The sequence below is a fragment of the Zootoca vivipara genome, chromosome 1 (genome assembly GCF_963506605.1).
Source record: "Zootoca vivipara chromosome 1, rZooViv1.1, whole genome shotgun sequence".
Classification (NCBI taxonomy): domain Eukaryota; kingdom Metazoa; phylum Chordata; class Lepidosauria; order Squamata; family Lacertidae; genus Zootoca; species Zootoca vivipara.
The window spans coordinates 32,773,443-32,796,978 of NC_083276.1; the positions used below are offsets into that span (position 1 = coordinate 32,773,443).

General features: G+C 39.9%; 1 protein-coding gene across 11 annotated transcripts in view; it reads left to right on the plus strand.

Annotated features, from left to right (window-relative positions):
- Positions 1–23,536, plus strand: part of RALGAPA1 (Ral GTPase activating protein catalytic subunit alpha 1) — a 135,882-nt gene that overhangs the window by 23,228 nt on the left and 89,118 nt on the right. For all 11 annotated transcript variants that reach the window (XR_009557376.1, XM_035109230.2, XM_035109240.2 and 8 more), the window contains exons 4-16: positions 1,193–1,250; positions 2,396–2,439; positions 2,662–2,839; positions 4,323–4,438; positions 5,530–5,668; positions 7,572–7,780; positions 9,154–9,393; positions 10,348–10,536; positions 11,805–11,942; positions 13,603–13,751; positions 14,774–14,903; positions 16,714–16,951; positions 18,890–19,051. Coding sequence is in view for 10 of the 11 variants with exons in the window: in XM_035109230.2 (XP_034965121.1) it covers positions 1,193–1,250; positions 2,396–2,439; positions 2,662–2,839; positions 4,323–4,438; positions 5,530–5,668; positions 7,572–7,780; positions 9,154–9,393; positions 10,348–10,536; positions 11,805–11,942; positions 13,603–13,751; positions 14,774–14,903; positions 16,714–16,951; positions 18,890–19,051 (1,990 nt within the window). In the remaining variant the exon portion in view is untranslated. The remainder of the gene's footprint in view (positions 1–1,192; positions 1,251–2,395; positions 2,440–2,661; positions 2,840–4,322; positions 4,439–5,529; positions 5,669–7,571; positions 7,781–9,153; positions 9,394–10,347; positions 10,537–11,804; positions 11,943–13,602; positions 13,752–14,773; positions 14,904–16,713; positions 16,952–18,889; positions 19,052–23,536) is intronic.

A 23,536-nucleotide genomic window follows, 5' to 3' on the forward strand; every position in this document is an offset into this window, starting at 1 on the left:
TACATTTATTAAAAACTCTCTTCCTCCCACCTTTCTAAAGAAAATCTACCAAATTCAGTTTAGAATTATATAACTCATTTGTCCCAAACAAACAAAAATCCATTCATCCAGAGGGTATACACGATAATAAATCCTTGATAACTGATTTCAACGAGGTAATTCCAAGGAAGTGATGCATTTGATATAATTCCATGTCATATTGTAAAAAGCTGCTAATTCAGATTGGAGAGGAATCTTAAGTGTCATGTGTGGGTACTTAAAACTAGGGTTGGGGGGAGTCCCAAATTCTTCTTTTCTTTGAATTTTAGTCATGATTTCCAATTGTATAGACAATTGAAAAAGGCACATGTAGACCCTTGCTTGCAGCTTGGTCTGTATAGCTGGAACTTCCCAATTTGATGTTTGATATAAACATCAGCTAAGGATTTTTGTTGCTGTTCTTTAAATTAAACCAATGAATTGTGTCAGCTTTGATCATTTCACAAAAGAAAACTGAGTCAATAGTAAATTGATGTGCCAATTTATCTCCACTTCTCAGGTGACGTTAGAATATCCCATGCAGACACTTGTGGGCTGGGGATAAGAAATTACAGTGCAGCTTTTTTGTTTTAATTCCAAAGCACATTTCTTTTATGGCAACGTTGTTCTTGCTTGCATTTGTTAGCAGTTCAAGTGGATGTCTAATGCCGACAAGGGAAAAAAATCTGAAATGAAAAAAGTAGTTGTAAAACTTATGAAGATCTGATCTGAAAGCCTCTGAGGTCCTGTAATTAAAGTCCTGTAATGAAAACCAGGGCCACCTTCAGTAACTTTGAGACAATACACAAATGTGTTAAATGACATACCTAACATAAAACTATGCAAACCAGTTTGTTTGTTTGTTTGTTTAAATTCAAAATTATACATAAATAGCTTTAAATTCACTTTGTTAACCCTTCTTGTCATAGTAGATTATTTTGTTTTCACTTCTAGTGATGGTGGTCTTCTGAATTTTGTTATTTTTGAATGTTTTTAAATACCTGTTTCTAACGGTCTTTTATTGATAATTTTAACTTTTATTTTTGCTTTTATTTTGTAATCCTCATAGAAGTTTTATTTCAATGAAGCTGTATAAGAATTTTATTAAATAAGTAATTTGTGCCATTGTGCCCTAATGATTGCTCCATGTATTTATTGACTTCTGCTTTTGTAGAAAATTTTACAACTTCTTCCAGAAAGAATTCATCAAAGATGGCAGTTTCACAGTATTGGTATGTATTGGTAATATGGTAATGGCATTATCATTTTTATTAATGTAATTAGTATTCTCAAGCATCAAACAAACGCTCACACAGCTTTATACAGTGTTATCTGCTGTCATGTCTAATTAGTGCTCTTGGAGAGAAAAATATAAATGTCATGGATTGAAGGAGGAGTGGCTGAATTGATGGCCTGGGAGCTAGACCAGACCTCAAAGTAAAATTATTCCCCCACTGGCATTCTGATAAACTTTAATTAGGGTCTGATTTAAAGAGTTTGATCAATGTGTTTCAGTTGTAGGGGGCAGAAATATTTGCATGTTCAAAGATTAGAGATATCTTACATCTCTTGTAAAATTAGTGATGTGAAACATCTCATTTTGGATTTTATATCTAAAGTTGAGGGCTTATCCTCTATGACTGCAACAGAAATGTGGACACTTGACTGGGTGGGGAGGGCCTAGTTTGTGGGGCAAAATGCACTTCCGATCCACATGAGAAACAGAGCCGCAATACAGAAGTTGGCCACCTGGGGCTTAGCGAACCCAATTCAAAATGTTTCTTTTGTTTTGTCACTGATTAAGATAAGTTAAGGAAAATTCCATGCGTTTGCTACTTTGCTAACTCATGCACACATTAGTATGTAAAATTTCTAGCAAATGCTGCATATATTACGGTAGTCATGTTTAATGCCTCTGCATAGCATGTTACAAAGGCACAATGAATTCATTAATTGATGGGAAATTCATGATTGGAATTGAAATTAAAATATAATTAACATACATATACTTTAAATTATAATCAACATGAATTATGCATGTTTCGTACTCCCGCAGAATCCATCCAATGCTGCAGTGTCGTCTTTATTTCTTTGATGGCAAACTAGCTATTACTTTTGCTGAATGTGATATTTGGAATTATTTTATTGTTTGTATGGAGAAAAGTATAGGTCCAGTTTGATTAAACAGATAGAGAAGGTGAACTTTTCTCACTTCTGGCATTAAGTTTGTTGCCAGAGGGCATGAAGGCTCACCAAGATGAATCAAGAGTTTGCCAAGGACTTGTTATGAAGACTTTATTAAGTCCGACCGAGGGCTCTCACACCTTAAATTGGCAATGAAACAACAAATACTGAATGTGTTGTTTTTTCTTTTCAGGATTGATTTTAAAGAAATTACTTCACACTGGGAATTCTTTAAAGGTATGACGGATAACCTTGTTTTTTCTTTGTCAAAGAAGGGGAGGGGGTAAAGAGTATTTGTAATGTTGGGTCAGATCTTTAGAAAGCTATTTAAAGGTGTCTCATTGACTGTAATTGGATTAATCTAAGAGTTGTATTAGCATTGGGCTCAAGTAACTGTTGAAATTGTAAATTTTACCTATAAATGTGAAATTAAAACATTTTATCACTTTGTTCTTCAAGATTCGTCGTGAGGGTGTACGTCTCTTCCTCTTGTGGTTGCAAGCACTTCAAAATAATTGTAGCAAAGAGCAGCTATGTATGTTTTCTTGTTTAATTCCTGGATTTCCATCACCACAGTCTGAACACGGGCCTCGAACACTAGATAATCTCATTAATCCTGTGCTCAGTGTTCAAGAAAGTAAGTATGTAATGGTCATATGCATACAGTATATTTGTCATTAGTTGTTGGCACCTGACTGTCTCAAAAGACAGTGAAGTGTACCTCCAGGGGTGAAGTCAAACCACTGTGTTAGCAGTTCAGAAGTGACCCCCCCCCTTCGCCAGGGTGCAAGCCTAGGTAGTATGTATGGACATCCAGGGCTGCCCAGACAAGAAGACTCCACTTTTGGCCTCGCTGGTGTGGCCCAAAGGAAAACAGAGCAATACTTTGACACCAACTTGGCTGCAGTAGTTGCCAGAGGGACGTGTACAAGGCACCACCCAACCATCTTAGGGACTCCACTCCAGATTTGTGTAGGGTTTGCTCCTTAGCCTTTACTTCTCCTGAAGATGACACACAAAGTAGTGTAGGTTTAGGATCAGAGCTTTCCTTCTCCTGGATGGGCTACCTTCCCACGTTGTTGAGCCCCATCTGCCCCTCACTTCCCTCTACAGCATGTGCAGAAACTGCCTTCTTGACCATTGGACTCACAGTTGGTCTCAACTGCTCAATCCGCCGGAGGCTGTCTTCGCATGCAGGGGAAGTCCCTAGCTCACCGAGGGTTTGAGACCCATAAGCGACCCTCACCTGGTTTAACCAGCCAATCAAAGTTGTTCCCAGAGTATGGCCACTGTCACATGCTGACAGCTTCTAGGAGCCACAAGTGAAAGCTGAGTGGGGCGTCGGGACCAAAATTGTACACAATACCCAAGAAGGAGCATGACTTGTCCCCCACCAGAATTACTACCCTTTCCTTACACTCCCCACATTCCCCTTGTCATTAGTAATGCAGTCCTAAGCATATTTACTCAGAAGTAAGGCCTTCTGAGTTTATTATTGAGTTTAATGACTGAGATGGAGAGCATATTGCAGTCTTCCACTTGTTTTTCTGCACCCTTGGAAAGAATTACCATTGAACTTAGTGGATCCTCTTTCCCACCTTCTGCCTTGTGTGTCCCAAAACTGCAGCCTGTTAGCGATTGGGTAGGAGGAGGGAGCATGTCCTTTTTGATGATCCAGCCCTTGCTGGACTCCTGGTTTTTCCAAGTTATTTCTACCTGAATCAGAAGTACTGTAACTCAATACCTGGAGCTCTGGGGGAAGGCGGGATTGCTAGAAGTGACATGCACTTATCTACATAATGGATGTTATGTTGCAATTCATTCATATCCCAGAAGGTTGGTTGATTCATAGTTGAGCACGGTGTTAAAATAGTTCCTTAAGATAGAAATAATATTCCTTTACTGTATTGTTCTTCTTTGCGTAGTTTTGTGTTCACTGATTGAAGAACACTCCCTGCTTTAAACAAAGGAAGCTATGTGCTTATGAACATAAACTGAAAACAATCATGCATTAGCTTTCATAATGTACCGTATTCATTTTATTTATTTATTTGAATTTAAGACATGTATACACTGTAACATACCCAACCTGACAACCTGAATATTTATTGTTTGAGCAGCACAAGTGACTGTAGAAGAAATCACTCCACTTGTCCCCCCACAATCAGGAGATAAAGGACAGGATGATCTAACAAGCTATTTTTTAGAAGCACTTTTGAAATACATAGTAATTCAGGTATGTTGTGTTTCCTGCATTTACTTGAAAAACTGATATGTAATTTTATTATTGTCGACTGCAGGAGATCCACTCTATTCCAATTTCTTTCTCTTGCTGAATAATGGTAATCTGTTTAAAGCCATTTTTACAGCCTAATTGCGGGTTGGAAATGCTTTAAGTTTAGTATAAATTGGACCTGCTGTTCCGAGAAGAGAAGAGCTCTTTCCATCCCCAAAAGGGTTGCATCCACCAGAGGTTCCTGTTCTGCATCCCCAGATCACATCCCACACTGTTCTAGAGAATAAATTTGGTTCTTAGGGAGTTGCAGGCGGGAAAGGGAATAATTTAAAATTTTCCTTCCATCCTGTGTGAGCATCCATTTTGCACATTTCTGTTCTTTGCAACTTTGAATCCAACTTATTATATTTACCTTCATGACTCAGAACCACTTACAGTGAATATATTGTTAGATTAACTTAAAACACTTCAAGAACTAATGGTCCTTACTTCCCTGTTAGAGTATTCTAATGCACATAAATGTCTCTCCCAGTGCCTTCATAATTTATATGGGTGAATCTGGCACAAAGCAAGCTTTGTCTTCTCTTTTTTTTCCTTATTTACTCTCCAGTATTGAAAGGCAGATATGAGAGTACAGTGCAGTTTTCTAAGTCTTTTCAGTTCATGTTTTTGTCCTTGCAGCAGGTAAGAAACAGGAAGATGAGTGTATAAGGTGCAGAAGCTTCTTCCCTTGTCTCCTTCTAGCTGTCTCTCCCTTGGCTCCTCTCTTCTGTTTCAGGAAAAATGTAGTGGCAGCAGAGTATCAATTCCTCTGTTCCATCTTGCATGGAACTCAGTCATATGAAAAGACACATGCTAAAATCTTGTACAATGAAGGATCTGGAAGCTGGGCAGAAATTAAATTATAATTACTGCACTATTTCTGCACATTTTTTAAATAGGAACACATTAACATGCAGAGAGAAACTGATGGAGATTGTGTAGTTGAATATAAATAATATTGATTCCACATACCTGTTACTTTGGGATGTACTGCTACACTCTTTTGGCCTCCTAAATACCTGTAAATAATCTAAAATTCATTTTTGTAGGTCAAAAGCCTGGAATGGAAGAACAAAGAAAACCAAGAAAAGGGATTTTCATTCTTATTTTCACATTTTAAGAAATACTACTTGCCTTATATTTTCCCAAACATGTGTAAGGAGAGCAGCTTGTATAACCCTGTACTTGGTAAGCATTATTTCTGTATCTCTTAGCAGCCTTCGCCATTTGTAATACAATGTTTGACACAGGGGCACAGTACTTCTGTGCTCTTCTTCTGCAGGATCAGGTCTTACATAATGGTAACATTGCAGACATCCTATGCCTAGCTTTGCCTATACCTAAACTAGCAGCTCTACCCTCTTGTATCTGTATTCTTACTAGGATTCGAATGGAAAAACTTTAGCTGGTTTAGTGACATATTCTTCAGCATCTTTTGAATACAAATGTCACTTTCTTTGCATTGAGAGGAATTCAGTGCTGCAATATTACGATTGTTCCATTAGCGCAAGCATTTCTGCTTTCCAGATGGAACCGTCTCCCCTCTCCTCCCCCTGCACACTGTTGTGGATTTTGTCCTGGACCCTCAAAGCCAATTTAGGGGGGGGTGAATGCTGATGGAGGAGAGGTTGAAAGCCCCTTTATGTTAATAGGACTTGTTGCTCTGGCCCCTGCTAGTACAACTATTCATCTTAATCTGACCCACTTTGTTGTAGACTGCATAAACTTTGGGTTGTATCCAGCAAAGTTGTCCCATTTCTGCAAGGGCTTCCTTTTCTCATGTGCCTGCATGTTGTCCTGCACATCTGCTGCCGAGGGTTGCAGAGAAACCAGAACACATTTGGGGAGTACACTGGGGGATGAGAGGAATTGGAAATTCTTTCCAAAAGCAGAGGTTCTCGCAGAAACAGGAAGACATCATTGGGTGCAACCCTTGATTTCCATAACGCTGGTTGATAGAACAATAATTCTTAAACTAAGCCATTTTTGCCTATCTTTGGGTAAACTCTTCTTTGTCTGCGTAGTATTTGTAATTGTGGTTTTCTTTGTACAAGGTAGAAAGTGATAGAATCCATATCTACTCCACTACCCAGCTTTATTACAGACTATGCTAGAGATCCCAGAAGTACCTAGACTGTTAATCATGTACGCAGCTGCTTTCCTAAGTGGTGGCCCTCTTGTGGCAAGTTGATCAATATTCAGCAACATCTTAGCACATGCCACATATGACTACATTCTAATAAAATGAGTTTAATCCTGAGGAAATTTAAGGCTGCTATATTAGGCCCTGAACCTCAGCACGTTTACTTGGAAGTAAGTTCTCTTGATTTCAACAGATTATTTCTAAGTAAGTGTGCATAAAGAGTTTCAGCTTTAGTTTGCTTTGCTACATTTTCTAACAGTGTTTAAAGCCTCATTCTTTAATAATATAGTGTTTAATAATACTGTTTGAAATTAATGTGAAACATTTATAGTCATACTTTATATGGGGGTGGGGGTGGAAGCATGGCATTTGAAATTATTTGCTCTTGTGCAATTAAATTTCTGTAACTCTTATGTACTGTTTCAAACTTTTGAGGCAAATTCCATGTAATATCTTTCTCTTTCTCATATATATACCGTGTTTCTCATATTATAAGACATGTCTTATATTTATTTTTTCCTCAAAAAAACACACTATGGCTTATTTTCAAGGGATGTCTTATTTTTTTCCTCCTCATGCCGCGGCCGGCATTGCTGCTGTGCCTATCACTATGTCTTATTTTCGGGGTATGGCTTATATTCCTTGAATGCTTAAAAATCCTGCTATGGCTTATTTTATGGGTATGTCTTAAAATATGAGAAACAGGGTATATATATATATGAGAGAGAGAGAGAGAATTGATTTGTTTGGATGGGTTTTATTGCAAAATGTATTACATGTTAGTAATGCCTGGTGTAACTCCTATCTAGTTGTATAGTGGCTAACTACTTTTTAAGTAAAAATTCCTTCATCATAACTTTTTTTTTATGTACCCAGAAATGGGTATATTAGCTTTGATTGGATGCTTTCTATCCCCTTATTATTTAGAAATTGTTTTCTTCTCTATAGAGATACCACAGATGAGACCAAAGCCACATTATGTAATGATAAAGAAAGATGCTGAAACCAATGAAGCAATATATTGCACAAAGGAACCCTTCCTTAAGGCCCGGGTTATTGTCATCCGATGGTTGGTGTCTTTCTGGCTTGAGCCAAAACCTCACGCAGGACCTCAGATTCCTGGAATGGAGGGTGAAACTGTGCCAAAGAATATTCAGGTAGAGCCAAAAAGGTGATTTGGGTGGGACTGAATAGGGATGGGGGGGGGAGGGAGAAGCGGGAGATGTTGGGCGGGGGGAGGGAGAAGCGGAGGACTGATCTTATGCTCCGTTTCTCCACGCCGCCGCTTGGCACACAGCTGGCTCGGGGAAGGCAAGCGCCGCTGCCATCGCCAATCCCCCGAGCCGAAGCACAGTGGGCGCAGCGCTTGGGTCGGGGGACTGCCAGTGGCAGCGGCGCTTGCCTTTCCCAAGCCAAGCGCCCGCTGTGCTTCGGCTCGGAGGACTGGCGGCGGCCGCGGCGCTTGCTCGGGGCTGTTGCCGCCTGCCTGCCTTCCACGAGCCAAGCAAGCAAGCGCCGTGGCCGCTGCCAATCCCCCGGAGCCCATAGGCAAAGGTAAAGGGACCCCTGACCATTAGGTCCAGTCGTGACCGACTCTGGGGTTGCGCGCTCATCTCGCATTATTGGCCAAGGGAGCCGGCGTATAGCTTCCAGGTCATGTGGCCAGCATGACAAAGCCGCTTCTGACAAACCAGAGCAGCACATGGAAACACCGTTTACCTTCCCGCTGTAAAAGGTAAAGGGACCCCTGACCATTAGGTCCAGTTGTGACCGACTCTGGGGTTGCGCGCTCATCTCGCATTATTGGCCGAGGGAGCCGGCGTATAGCTTCCAGGTCATGTGGCCAGCATGACAAAGCCGCTTCTGGCAAACCAGAGCAGCACATGGAAACACTGTTTATCTTCCCGCTATAGCGGTTCCTATTTATCTACTTGCATTTTGATGTGCTTTCGAACTGCTAGGTTGGCAGGAGCTGGGACCAAGCAACGGGAGCTCACCCCGTCACAGGGATTTGAACCGCCGACCTTCTGATCAGCAAGCCCTAGGCTCAGTGGTTTAACCACAGCGTGTTCCTATGGGAAACAGTGCCTCTCAAGACGAATTTTTCGTAGGACGAATTGACCGTTGGAACGAATTAAATTCGTCTAGCAAGGCACCACTGTATCCTGAATTCAAGTTGTAGAGAACTTTGTATACCAAACCAAGAACCTTGAAACAGGCTTGATGGCATATGGGCAACCAGTGTAGATATTTTAATAGAGGTGTTGCGTGCTGTCAGCTATCTGTCCCCGCCAGCAGTCTAGCCACTGCATTCTACTGGCCCTGGTACTTCCAGATCAGGCCCAAGGGCAGCTCCACGTGGAGCACACTGCAATAATCCATTGCAATTATTGTTTGGGGAGAAATTAAACTTCTTATTTCATACTTTAGCCAGTACACCACACTACCTCTCAGCAGTGCTTTCTCGCAGTAGAACCGTTTAACCTAGAAGGTCAGGCTGTCATAAGTATATTTTCATTTCTGGTTTCAGAGAGCAGCTGCTAGCCTGGTTTCTAGAGAAGACAGCAAAAACGACAGTAGTGACAGACCTGATAGAAATGCAGAGCCAGAACAGTCTCATTCCAACACAAGCACACTAACTGAAAGAGAACCTAGTTCCTCCAGTCTTTGCAGTATTGATGAAGAACATCTAACGGATATTGAAATAGTTCGCAAAGTGTTTTCTTCAAAGAGAAGTAACGTTAATTTTCTTACAGAAATCTTTCGTCAGGTAAATAATTCCTCTATTTCTGAAAAAAACATCTTGTCCCCCAGCTGTATCCATGCATAAACCTCTCTACCATACTCAACCAGAGACAATTACTAGTTGTCATAACCCACTAGGCATTTGCCTATTTACAAGTTTGCTTCTGATTTTATTTAAAGAAATGCTCTCCCCTGTAATATCAATGTGTTCACCATCATCGTTCTTCAAATATTGAGGATAAATATTTGCACGTAACTTGGCGTAGATTAATGTGAAAGTGTCAAGCATCCGCAGGTTGGCCTTGCTAATTGTCAGTTAAGCTCACCTGACATCCATTGCTCTTACGATTCCTAGCAACCTCTACAAAAACATGTAGAAAGGGCCTGTTGGCAGACTGGGTAGCAGCCCATGTTTACAACTCTCTGTGTTCTGTACACTTGAACTCGCATGTTTTTGTGCTTTGTGTTTTTCCTTCCTTGCCCTTGGCTGCCCTTCCAGATGTACATTTGAAAGTCCTGTATTTGTTCAAACCAAATTTGTCTATAATACTTTTTTTAAAAAAAGAGAAACGCCTTGAAAGAAACTTTTCAGAAGAGCTGAATTCCATTTGTACAATTTTGGAATAGATGCAGACCAGCATTGTTAGCACCAGCTGATATTTTGATGACATTTTGTTGAACTATTAAGTCTTCCAAAGGACCTAGCCATTTTATATAGTACAATTTTCCATCTATTGCTGTTGGTAAATGGATATGCAAATAGTATATTTTCTTCTCTTTATATTTTTATGCACTGTATTTCTTCTGTTTATATATTTGTCCGTATATCTATTCAGGTAGTAAAAAATACTTTAACATGAAAACCAGTTGGGTAGCTTTTAAATCAATTATTTAAGATGAAGTGCGTGAATACTAGAATTGTTGTAGGGGGCACTAATGTTCTGTGATAAATGCTATGAGCTTTCCCCCCCTCCTCTAGGCATTTTTACTGCCAATATGTGAAGCAGCAGCTATGAGGAAGGTGGTAAAAGTATATCAGGAGTGGATCCAACAAGAAGAGAAGCCCTTATTTATGAAAGAACCAGAAGAAGTTGTGTCATCCAGTATAGACTGTGATGAAAATATTACAGAACATAATTCATCAGAGAAGGGAAAAGAAAGGGAGGAGGTAAACATATCAGAATTTCTTCAAGTTGTTCAGTTTCTGTTTTTACAAAGTAGCAAGTGTACTTCCCATATCTCCACACAGCAGCATTTTCTTACATTGCCGATTTTGGAAAACCGATTAGCGAACAATGAGATGTAGACTTAAAACAATCTAGTGTCAATCATATTTGATTTGACTTAAATATGCTAGGACATATCAAATGATATTCCATCAAACACTTTTTGGTTTTGGCTTTCTAAACAGATGTTACTTTTTAATGCTTTGTCAGGATTAAGTGCACTTTCACCTTTTGTTGGGAATCAAGCTGCACCATGACGATTTACTTGAATCCAGGCTTTTCTCTCTCTCGTGGTGTCTATATGGCATTCTTCATCATCTGGAAAATGATTGCTGGGAGTTTAAGGATTGCAGCTATAGCAGTAGTAAAAGTTACAAGAATTCCTGGAAAGAGACAACCCACGCGTCAGTGGGAACTGACTTCTGCAACCATAAGAAAAAAGAGTTGACAAGTAATCAAAACCTGAAGCCAACAGAGGTCCCCCACAGAGGGGGGAAACCAACCTTCTAAATTGCTAGGTCAAAAGATTAGTAGAGAAGGAAGTTCAAACTTTAAAACAGGAATGGGAACCCAGATCTAAATATCCTACCCAAAAGCCGCTCACCACTTGTCTAGAAGAGATCTGTAGTGTAGCTGTGCTGGCACTTAGATTAAACGCAGATACTCCGACTGGAGTTAGTGGAAGTTTTGTTCCACCTTATAATAAAAGAAAGTGTTTCCAAAGGATGAAGAATGTCATGCCTTCAAAAAATAAAAAGAGAGCGAGGAAATGAGAGTATTCTCATTTTTGGCTCTGTTTGAACAGAGAGAATGCTGAACTGTGAATGTTTTTAAAAGATGAAGCTGAAACTTTCCAAACAGAATATGAGCCATCCTAGTATGGGTTAACCAGGCCACTTGCTCTAGGCAGAAAATTGTGTGCCTAAATTTCTGCTAGGAAATGTTCCATTCCACCAATTGCTTGTTCAGTATGGTGGAGGAGCGGAGGGGAAGGGGGAACATAGAGCTTCCTGCTGCCCCTCCAAATAGCTGGTCCTTAGGCTTTTTCAAGGGCTGCACAAGCTTCCCTGCAGCTTTATTAGTGGGAAGGGGAACCAAATGTGCAGCACCCTTTCTGTATGCCATGCCTCATAAAGCTGGGTTAATGTATGAGACTGAAACCATATCTAGGGGAAGTTGGAAATAAAAAATTCCCTCCTGTATGTTTTAGGAAATCATGGGTAATTCTGGTCCTGTTCGAAATCCAAGCTGGACAAAAAATGGTTGTTATCAGGAGATTCCCCATAAAATAGCTGACTTGGATGTCATAGAACAAGGTATACGAGCTGGGGTCCAAGCAGTACTGCAGGTAAGGGATATATTCTCATTTCATTTTTCCATCTCACGGTGAACATTTTCCAAATATATATACTGTTGCATGCCCTGTAACGCTTGCATAATATTTTCTTCTGAATATAGATGTAAATGAACGTGCGTTGCAGTGCTAATGGTATAATCCTATACATTATCTCCATTTTTAGCAAAGTTGGTTTATTGAGTTAATAAAACACTGTTTTCCACTTTTGATTTTCTTCCACTGAAGTTCTGATATCCGTAGGTTTTCACACATGTATCAAAATGCATTGTGATTTCTAGGATGTTGCTGGTGAATCCAGGCCAGACTATATTAAGCTATACATGAACATTTAATGCTATTGACAAGATTTCAGAGGGAGTGTATATGTTGTGCACTTGGACTGTGCAGCTTCCTTTTAAGACAGCAACATTTTGCACGTCCCACAAAAAACACTCCCTGGTGTCTCCAAACATTTTTACACATCACTTGGGAAGACAGGCAAACTAATATCAGTGTACTGGAAGAAGCAAAGATCACCAGTGTTGAAGCAATGATTCTTCAACATCAACTTCGTTGGACTGGTCATGTTGTGCGGATGCCTGATTATCGTCTTCCAAAGCAACTACTCTACTCCAAACTTAAAAATGGAAAGCGTAATGCTGGTCTTCAACAAAAGAGGTTTAAAGACTGTCTCAAGGCAAATCATTAAAACTAGTATAAATACTGACAACTGGGAAACACTAGCCTGCGAGCACTCCAGTTGGAGAACAGCCTTTACCAAAGGTGTCATGGGCTTTGAAGAAACTCGATCTCAGGACCCAAGGGAGAAACATGCTAAGAGGAAGGCACGCTTGGCAAATCCACACCGTGATCAACTCCCGCCTGGAAACCAATGTCCCCACTGTGGAAGGACGTGTGGATCCAGAATTGACCTCCACAGTCACTTACAGACCCATTGTTAAAATCGTGTTTATGGAAGACAATCTTACTCGGCTACGGGTAATCACCTATGAAGAAGAAGAAAGAAGAGTAGATAGTGTCTACCCAATGCCAATTTAGTGCAATGTTTCATAACCCCAAAGATTTTGCTTTAGTTCATGTCATGTTTTATTGTGGACTGATTTATTGCATTTCTGTTCAGCTCTGTTTACAGTTTGCAGTAGTCATTTGTTAGAAATATCTGTCCAAATGAAGTTATAACCTCTGTTCCTGGAACAGAGTATAATTTTGGGATCACTTCGGCATGTTCCATAGAATTCTGTTGGCTCTAACTTTGAGTGTCTAGTAAGTCTAAATGTTCTTCAATGCATTTTATTCCGACTGTGATAGCAAGCAGGTGTCGAAACCACTCACATTTTTCTCGGCAAGTTTCAGACGATTTTAAATTAAATCTAATGTTTGCATTTATGTTAAGTATCACTTTATGGAGACATTTGAGTATCTTTCAGGGCCCCATTCTGAGCTTCTAAAATGTAAAAAAACAAAACCACAACCCTGTGATTTGTACTTGTGTTTGAAGTGTTTTTCCACTCATTAAAGTATGCCAAATTAGACTTTATTCAACTAACCCTGATGACATCCCAGTTCTTCTGCGGTAGTAATATGATTAATCAATGCAGCCAAGTTTAGCTCAATTCTCAAAATAATGGTTCTTATTTCCCTTTAATCACAGGTTTTCATAACAAATTCCTCAAATATATTTCTTCTTGAGCCAGCAAATGAGATTAAAACACTGCTGGATGAACATACGGATATGTGTAAACGCATTCTTAATATCTACCGTTACATGGTAGTGCAAGTTACCATGGACAAGAAGACTTGGTAAAGTGTTTGTTTTTTATAATGGGGTTTATTATTATTCATTCAAGTAATATATATGGGTTATCTCTCCATGGCCAGGAAGCTTACTAGATGGTCTTCAGCAAATTACTTGTGCTCAACCTAATTTATCTGCGGTATTCGCAACAGTTTCTTGTAAGGGCAAAATGTGTGTCATGTATGTCATTATGAGTTGGTTTGGAGGAAGGGCATTGAGATGCAAATAGGATGAATACATAAGGTAACTATAATGTAACTATTAAGCAATATCTCCTAAATTAAGGTTACCAGATTTTTTTCAATGAATCCAGGGACACTTTTCAACTTCAATGGATTTTGTCTGGGGACTGATTTGTAAATCCGGGGACTTTCCCCCTGGGAAATGGGGTATCTGGTAACCTTATCCCAATTTACTGGTGTGCAAAGTCTGCATTGTTTGAGTTAAGCCCCCCCCCCCAGCAGTGCATAGAAAATTAAAGAAGTTGAAAACTTAGTTCATAATGATCGTGAATTAATAACCTTCATATAGTCCAGGGGTTGTCAACCTGGTCCCTACTGCCCACTAGTGGGCATTTCAGGATTCAAGGTGGGCAGTAGGGGGTTCTACAGCACAAGCTGAATCCTTCCATCGAGCACTGGTGGGCAGTATGGAAATTTTACCATCAAGAAAGATGCATTAGTGAGCGGTAGGTATAAAAAAGTTGACTACCCCTGATATAGTCAATGCAGCTGCATAGTGGTATGTGTCAAGTTCCTTCACTGTCTTTCTGTGGATGCTAGGAGACTGAGAGTGGGATACATTTCCAGAATCCTCTTCGACTTCCGTTTCACTGGATCTGGTTTGAGTAAGAGGTCAGGAGGAAAGTAGCAACAAATGGTAAAGGCCATAACTTCAGAGGGATCAGTTAAAAGACTGCCTTTGCCACCAAAGTGCTTCTCATGGATAATGCTAAAAGGTGCTTGAGATGCTTAAGAAAAATGTATATGAGTCCACATATTATACAGAGTCTGATGTTGCTTTTCAGGGAACAGATGCTGCTTGTGCTGCTCAGGGTCACAGAATCGGTACTGAAAATACCATCTCAAATTTTTCTGCAGTATCAAGGAAGGAAGAATTCAACATTAGCAGGAAGGCTTGCTGGACCTCTTTTCCAGGCAAATGAATAAATATTAATTTTATTATTGTTCTAAGTCTTATCAGGTTGCATTCAGCTCACCTAAGGTGACTTTCACTCAGCACTGCGCTAAGATGAGATACCTGTTTGTTTACTTACATTTTCATAAGCCACCTTACAGTGCAAGCTCTTTCAAGATGGCATATATTTTTTTCCTTTAAAAAATGCCATAAATTACAAACCAGACAATAAATCATTATGCATGTGAAGTTCAGTTGCACGCAAGAATCACTACTAAATATATAGACATCCCACTTTGAACATTGCATTGATTTTGTACTAGTAATAACTTGAGGATTTCATGCAGCTAAGGCTGGATTTCTCCCTGTCTGTATCCTTAGCTTATTATTTTTGCAAAATATATTATGTGATCCATGGAGATTTGGAATACTATTGTGATTCTTGAGAGTCACTATCAGTGTAAGTAAGTGAAGGAGATGGATGTGCAAGGTAAACACATCTTATATCTTGAGTCTGACATTTAAAGCTGTTCTAGAAAGATGAGGAATTGGTAACATCCAAATAGAAAGAGGGAGGGAGAGAATGTGTGGTGTTATGGCAGAACAGTAAGTTGCATACACGTGTGTAACAGAAGCTGTATGGCTACTTTTGATAGGGAAATTTAGATTTGGGAAGATGATTTAGAGCAGAGACGTGGAGGGATAATAGTGCTTATCTGTTCTATTATTTTTCTGCTGTAGCTCTTTCTTGCAGGCTGTTTTCTTCCACAAGGATTAGAACACTTGTTTTTAAAAGTAAATACATTTCTGAAATCAGGTACAGCAGAAACTCAAGGGTAGAGAAAGGGATAAGCAACTTCCTCCTCATCACCATTTCTCCACTCCCAAAGCAGTTTGAACCTAATAGAAGTAGCCATCAGATTTTTATTACACACATTTGTAAAATGGTTTTCTCCCTAAATTAGGTGATAAAAGTTCTTCTAATATATGAGGTTAGGTCACCTATAGTGGTGATAAGCTGTGAAGCTTCTTAAAATCCTGTTTGGATAACATTAACAAACTCTGCTAATAAATAATACAATGAAAATGAATCAGTCATGCATTTGACGTGGGTTCTCAATCAGATCACTTTGTTAATGTACTTTGGTGACTAGGGGAATGAATGTAATGAACTTGGAGTGAATACCCCTACATGAAAATACATGGGAGCTCATTTAAGACAGTGTACAACCTTTAATCCCAATAATGACAGAACTTGCAGATGGAGAATCCTTTATTTTTATACTTCATCATTCCTTTGGATTTATTTTTGTACTTTTGTCCTTCCAGGCTCTGGCACTTTGTGTTTTACATTTTCAATTCTTTGTTTTCTTTTGTTATATTTCTTTCTTTTTTGAGGGGGTGTACAAGCAAGGATTTTTTAAAAAAGAAAATACATGTAAAAAGTAATGTCAGATGTTCTGTGGCAGATGGGGATGTTTTTATTGAATGAAGTTGCTTATGGCTGAATGTTCCATTTAGAATTTCAGGCCAGCACAACATAAGGCTGATTGAAGCATCTGGTCCTATATATGTTCCTCTGTTCTAATTGATGGAGGCTGTTTCTTACAACTTAGTTTAAATCCCCAAGGCCCATCCAGGTTTATCAGTTTTTAACAAAGAAAGGATTGAAAACAAACACTTTAGTTAAAATGTATTCTCCACTGTTAACATAGCTATGCTGCTCTCTTACGTTTTTACCATGTCTTAGAATTATTTGAGTTCCCTACCTCTCTTATGTTGCCATGTGATAAATATTACTATATTCACTATCTGCATGTTTGTTTGTAGACTCTCATAGTAGCTTGGATCAAGGCAAATCTAAATGTGTACATCTCCCGAGAACTTTGGGATGACCTTTTGTCAGTATTGTCATCATTGACATATTGGGAAGAGCTGGCCACAGAGTGGTCACTGACTATGGAGACTCTAACAAAAGTATTAGCTAGAAACTTATACAGCTTGGATCTCAGTGACCTCCCACTGGATAAACTAAGTGAACAGAAACAAAAGAAACATAAAGGCAAAGGTAAGGCAGACAGGCTTCAGAAACTAATCTAATTTAAAAATGTCTGTTAATGTCTTGTATGAAAGGAAGTATATACAAATGATCATTGCATAAGAGGGGAGGTCGAAACTGCACGCATCCTTTAAAAATAGGTGTGAGAGAGATACTGAAATATCCTTAACAATGCTTACATTTAAGTACAAACTACATTAGGATGTGGTACAGTAATCATACTTGAAGGCCAGTTTTATCATCCTTCAGTTCATTTTTAAAAATCCAGATGAATCTTTTGAAGAGTTCGTGCACATATGCCCAACACCCAGTGCAGTTGCTGATTATGGCTTCAGTTTCTGGTTTGGTTATAGGCAAATAAATTCCTCATTAGAGTGGAATTTGCCCATATTGTCACAATGCCTGCAATTCTGAGGAGCATTGGATCTCTTTATGAAAATATACTTTGACCTGTTATGCAAAGCAACAGGCTCATATACTCATGAAATAAATAGTCTACAGGACTGCAGTTTACAACTTAATGTGGAGTCCTCCTTAAGCAGCAAATCTGCTCTTAGTAAACGATTAAAATAGACGTAGTGCCAGGAAACTGTTCTGTTTTGAGTGTGAGGCTGGAACCCTTGCCACCTGCAGACCTACTCATGAGTGAGCACTCTTAACATGAGGTTGCTGTTGCTACTGCATATGCCAGACTGGGGGTGCTTACTGTCTTTTGCTCTTTGAAAGTGCAGATGGCATACTAACATTTTTTTTAAAAAATTTGAACCGAACTTAGATAGTGCCCAGAAGCCCACAGGTGAATGATTAATAGTAGTAAATAAAGTAACAACTTGTGTTGGCTCATAGCAGGCATAGTTCTGTCAAAATATAGGGAAGGTTTATAAGCCTAAATGTTCAACACAACAGTAGTAGTGGTGGCTTGTAACAGAAAGTGAAGAGCAATATGCAGGTTTCAATTAATGAGTCCCTGCGCAAGGACTTCCATTTATGCGATGGGGCTTTCCCCGCTCCTCTAGCTACACTCCTGAAATTGGCTTGAAGTGGTGGGAACACCCCCAGAACACACGAGGGGAGATCATTCCATCTGGGAAGCCAAAATGCTTGCCCTGATGGAAAGATTGCCTTAGCACAATATCGAATTCCTCCCAATAGATTAAATAACTGGTTGGTATAATTGGGTGTGGCTTTAGTAGTCAGATTTAAATTAAAGAAGACGGAATACATACAAACACACACACATATATATACAGTGGTGCCTCGCTTAATGAATGCCCTGCTTAACGAAATTTCCACTTAACGAAAGGATTTTTTGAGCGGAGGTTGCCTCGCTAGACGAATTCGTTTTATGAAAAATTCGTCTAGCGAATCGCGGTTTCCCATAGGAATGCATTGAAATTCAATTAATGCGTTCCTATGGGCAAAAAAAAATTCTATGCATTCCTATGGGATTCGCTAGACGAATTTTTCGTTATAAGAAAAGACCCGTGGAACGAATTAAATTCGTCTAGCGAGGCACCACTGTACATACATACATATATACACACACACACACTTATTTATATATGTATACACACATACACATACTCTCCATGGGGAAGCCTTTGCTTATTTACCGGAATGATACACAGAATAAATTGTGATCAACATGCCTTTTTATTTATTTATTTATTTATTTATTTATTTAGGTAGTTATCTACAGCTTGCTTATATTGTAGATCTGTCGATATAGGTTTGAGTTGAGACCAAAAATACAATTATTATTTAAATACTGTTTTGGTAGTAATATGTATTGAGTAACTCAATTTAAAGCTGAGTGGAAAATATAATGATCTTCATTAGTAATTATTATTATTTCATTTCATTTATATCCTTCCCATCTGGCTAGGTTTCTGTGGGGTGGACAGATACGTATTCATTGATATGTTCTCTCTCCCCTCTACTCTTCAGGAGTTGGGCATGAGTTTCAAAAGACATCTGTTGATAAGTCGTTTTCAAGAGGCTGGAGCCGTGATCAGCCTGGACAAGCCCCAATGAGACAGCGCAGTGCAACAACTACTGGATCTCCAGGAACAGAAAAGGCCAGAAGTATTGTGCGACAAAAAACAGTTGGTATGTAATAGAGAACATAGCTGTTACACAAACAAAGTCAGAAGGAAAATTAATAGACCGAATGCACATAAATAACTTTCTACATATGCTTTGGGTGTGTCACAACTAGTAATACATTTTTGTATCTAAGTCTAGGCAGTCTTGTGTGGTGTGAGATGAAGAAGTAATTGCCCTTTGACTGTTAGATGCAAATTATTTTTACAGATGTACTCAAACACGTGGTCACTATGCTCTGATCCTGTGATCCATTATATATGTACCACATAAGAATTTGTCTTATACAACTGAAATCTTGTGTAGGTTTCATCATAGACCCATTGCAACCACAGCATCTACAGCTGTTAAGACATCTGCTATGGACTAGAGCATACCATCCTAGGATGTAAGGAAAACTGGCAAGATCTTTTCTAGTAGCAAGTGTTTCTGTGTGTTTCAAACTAGAATTAGCTGGCTTTGCGTTCTAGTACAGTGTTTCTCAACCAGTGTGCCTCCAGATGTTTTGGGACTACAACTCCCATCATTCCTGACCACTGGTCTTGCTAGCTAGGGATGATGGGAGTTGTAGTCCCAAAACATCTGGAGGCACACTGGTTGAGAAACACTGTTCTAGTACACCTGTTACAAAAAGAAAGAGCTATAGCTAAGATGTTACTTGCACACAGCTTGTATGATATCTCTGAGGTGGCAACCGACCTTGGAAGGATCCCAGACAACCTGAGACCATCTCTGACATACATACCGTATATTCCGGCATATAAGACGACTGGGTGTATAAGATTGACCCTCAACTTTTCCAGTTAAAATACAGAGTTTGGGATATACTCACTGTATAAGAAATACGACCTGGCGTATAAGACGACCCCCGACTTTTGAGAATATTTTCCTGGGTTAAAAAGTAGTCTCATACACAGGAATATACAGTATTTTATATCATTTCATTTTACTTCCCCAATTTTTCAAAGCTGTCACTCACAGCTTTGGCAGTATAAAATAATACAATGCTACAATCGGCCAGCCAGCAGCTTAGCCACCCCGGCACAAACATGTAATCTGTTCTCACATTTCCAGTGCTAGCTGAGATTTTTTAATACAGTACCTGACTTTCCCCTATTGATCTTGGAATGTTCCTGTAGCTACTTTCCCCCAGACATACAACCCTTGGCATTAATACTTTAAGAAAGCATTTTATATGAGAGCAAATTGATTATTAATAATTAGGCATATCTGAATCTCTAACAAGCCCCTCCTCTTTATTGCTTGCTGTCACTTGTGACAGAGTTTTGTATTAATTCCCAAAGCGCTCCCCTCAGACTTATTGATCTCTCAAATACAGTAATTTCTTTCCTTGGTTGACTCAGCGCCTTCATAGCACGCACATATACTATAATTGCATTAATACCAAACTATCTGGACCCCCACAGTTGCAGCAATTGGGTGCAGTGCAAGACTTAATATCCTGGTGTTAGTCGGGCTCAACCATGAAGAGTTTCCTACTAAGAATGTTGTGTGCTTTTCTTAATGAACTGTCCCTTAGTCCTTACCTCTTTTGCTGTCCTGTCCCAAGTGTAGGACACTATTAAACCTCAAATTCATTCTCCAAATGGAATCCCTCTATTTAATTTGATACCATTCACATGTATTCAGTTGTACCACTTAGTGTAAATTCCTTTCCCGTTCTGTCTTTAAGTTTTTCATGATAAATGTATGGGTTTCCTTTTTTCATTCCAATTTTCAAAGTGTTTTTTTTTCTCTCCCCCCCCCCAAGTCCTGCACACCCGCTCATCAGTTGATGTCACTGGTGTCTGCAGCTCATGAGCAGGACCCATCCTTTAAACCACGCATCCCCAAACTTCGGCCCTCCAGATGTTTTGGACTACAATTCCCATCATCCCTGACCACTGGTCCTGTTAACTAGGGATGATGGGAGTTGTAGGCCAAAACATCTGGAGGGCCGCAGTTTGGGGATGTCTGCTTTAAAATAATAGGCAAGTGAGACAAAGGAGCCTGGCCAGTGCTGGCTTCTGCCTCCTCTCCCTGCCACCCGCTTAAAGGAAAAACGTGGAGCTGCTTCAAAGGGTGCTTTTGTCAAGTGCTTTTAGGCAGTCCACATGCTCCTGTCCTGAATGGCTCAGACTGGAGTGTGGCGACTGTCTTAGAGCACTTCACAGGTTCCCCAGTGCCCAACTGCTAGAGGTGTGCAGGGACTGCCCCTATGTCAGTCGTGTGATATCATAATGTTACTGTGTGATTGACAGGTGGGCAGGCCCCTCACACCTATCCAATTTGGCCCATGAGGCCAATCTTGATAAAGATCTGGCCCATGGAACCGAGAAGGTTCCCCACATTTGATGTAGAGTGTTTCACTAAAGGAAAACCAAGATGTGAGACAATAAACATTGTTACGGACTTATTTGAGCTTAACCTGAAGCTCATATGACTTTATTTCCCAGTGTGCATCTACCGTGTTTCTCCAAAAATAAGACACCGTCTTATATTTATTTTTCCTCAAAACAACAACAACGGTGGCTTATTTTCAGGGGATGTCTTTTTTTTATTAAGTATGGTACAGTTTAACCTACAAGGTTAAACTGCCTATCACTATGGCTTATTTTCAGGGTATGGCTTATTTTTGGAGAAACACAGTATTAACTCTGATTGTATACCAAATGTCAGCATAGCAGTTTGTAACTGAGGTAATTGTACAGCCATAGAAACTATGTATCATGTTTGAGGCTGCTGTTATTCCTTATTGGCATCCTCCTTTTTCTCAGCTACTCAGTTGGGTAAGCAGTTTACCCAAGCATGTATACCCTTGTGCCAGATCCTCATAAACATTCCTCACAATAGCTGTCCTCCACTAGTGGTGGTGAACATATGATAGGCAAGTTTCTTAGCTACCATTTCTACATAGCATTAACAGATTCTAGAAAGATTGATGACAGTCAAATTCAGCCTCAGTTTGTTTACCAAAGTATGTTGCATCAAAGCCACTGAAAACTGCATGTCCACAACGAAGGCTTAAACACAGGCGTGAACTCAGTGGAGACAAAATGATGAATGATGTGCTGGCAGATGTTGTACAAACACAATCTGCTTTCCAGGCATAACAGTTTATTTCATTGAACTTTGGGGCACCATGAAATTATTCTTCCCCTTTCCACACATATTTCTGCAGAAAGTAGAGACTGTGTTTGAAATCTGGGTTACATTGGCAACCAGAGGCAGATCCAGTTTAAATTCTGATTTCTTTCTGCATCACCACAGTATGGGCTCCTTCAAAGGACTAGAGATGACAACACATTATTTATTCTTGGTCACTTTTGTATAGGCTGTGAACAAAACTATCACTCTATAGCTGTTTCAGCCATCACAGTCTGATTCAGGTACTCTTGGAATTTTCTCCACATGGCCCATCTTTCTGAGTTTTGGGGAGCTTTCCTTCGTTCCTCCTCGGATTATGAGACCAATGCCCTCACTTGGCAATAGAGACACAGGTGGCAGTCAACCTAGTGGTTGTCAGGACGCATTGGTGTTGGCCCTATAGTTGGTTGATCCACCTCTGGAGTAAGAACATAAGTTCTGCACATACATTATATATCCCTACCTTTGTCCTTTGCTTATGGGTTTTCCCCAGGTGCATTCCAAAAGAACACGGAAGCGTTTGGTAAGTTCTAGACTAGAGCAAAAGGAGTAGACCATACATGAAGCAAATGGGAGGTATTTTCTTAAGTGTTGCTTTCCTTTAAACTTGGCACCATCATTGTTCAGAGAACCCTGAGACCCAGTAATATGCAGAGTAAACAAAAATAATGAGCATAAGAATAATAAGAATATTTATCCATGGGTGAGGCTGCAACAGATATAAATATATATGAAGCCTAATGAGAGAGAGAAGAAAAGTGAACAAAAGGAGTTAGGGGAAATGTCATCATTTTTTTCCTGAGATTTGTATACAAATAACATACACTTTGAGGGCAGAATAGCTCAATTGTTGCCACAGTCGAGTTTCAACCTGCTCATGGGCATAGGTGGGCCACCAGTGCTTCTTGGCTGTCATCCACATCCTCTGCAGGAGTAGGAGGATCGGGCCAGACCTGCACAAAAGTAAGAGCAGGCATGGTCAGTATAAACATAGGATCTCCTCCGTCCAGGCCCCTGGTCCAGTCCAAGAGGCCCAGCTGTGAGGGACTCCACTCCCATACCGCACACTGCCTTGTAAGGTACAAGCATTTGTTTTTTGGAGCTGCAGTATGTTTGCACATGCACCATGAGCTGAGGGTCAAAGGTGAGGCTTTCTGCTGGCCAAGCCCTGCAGTTACTTGTTGGAGGGTGTTCTCAGCCCTCTTGTGTGAGAGTTTGCAGGGTGGCATGGTTGGTTCCCAGACGGCTCTCCAATTTCCCAGGCTGATCTTAGGGGTAGGTGGGCTCCATGAAGGCTTTTCTGTGTGAGGGTTCCTTGCTTGCTAGATGGCTGGTTCCAAGTGC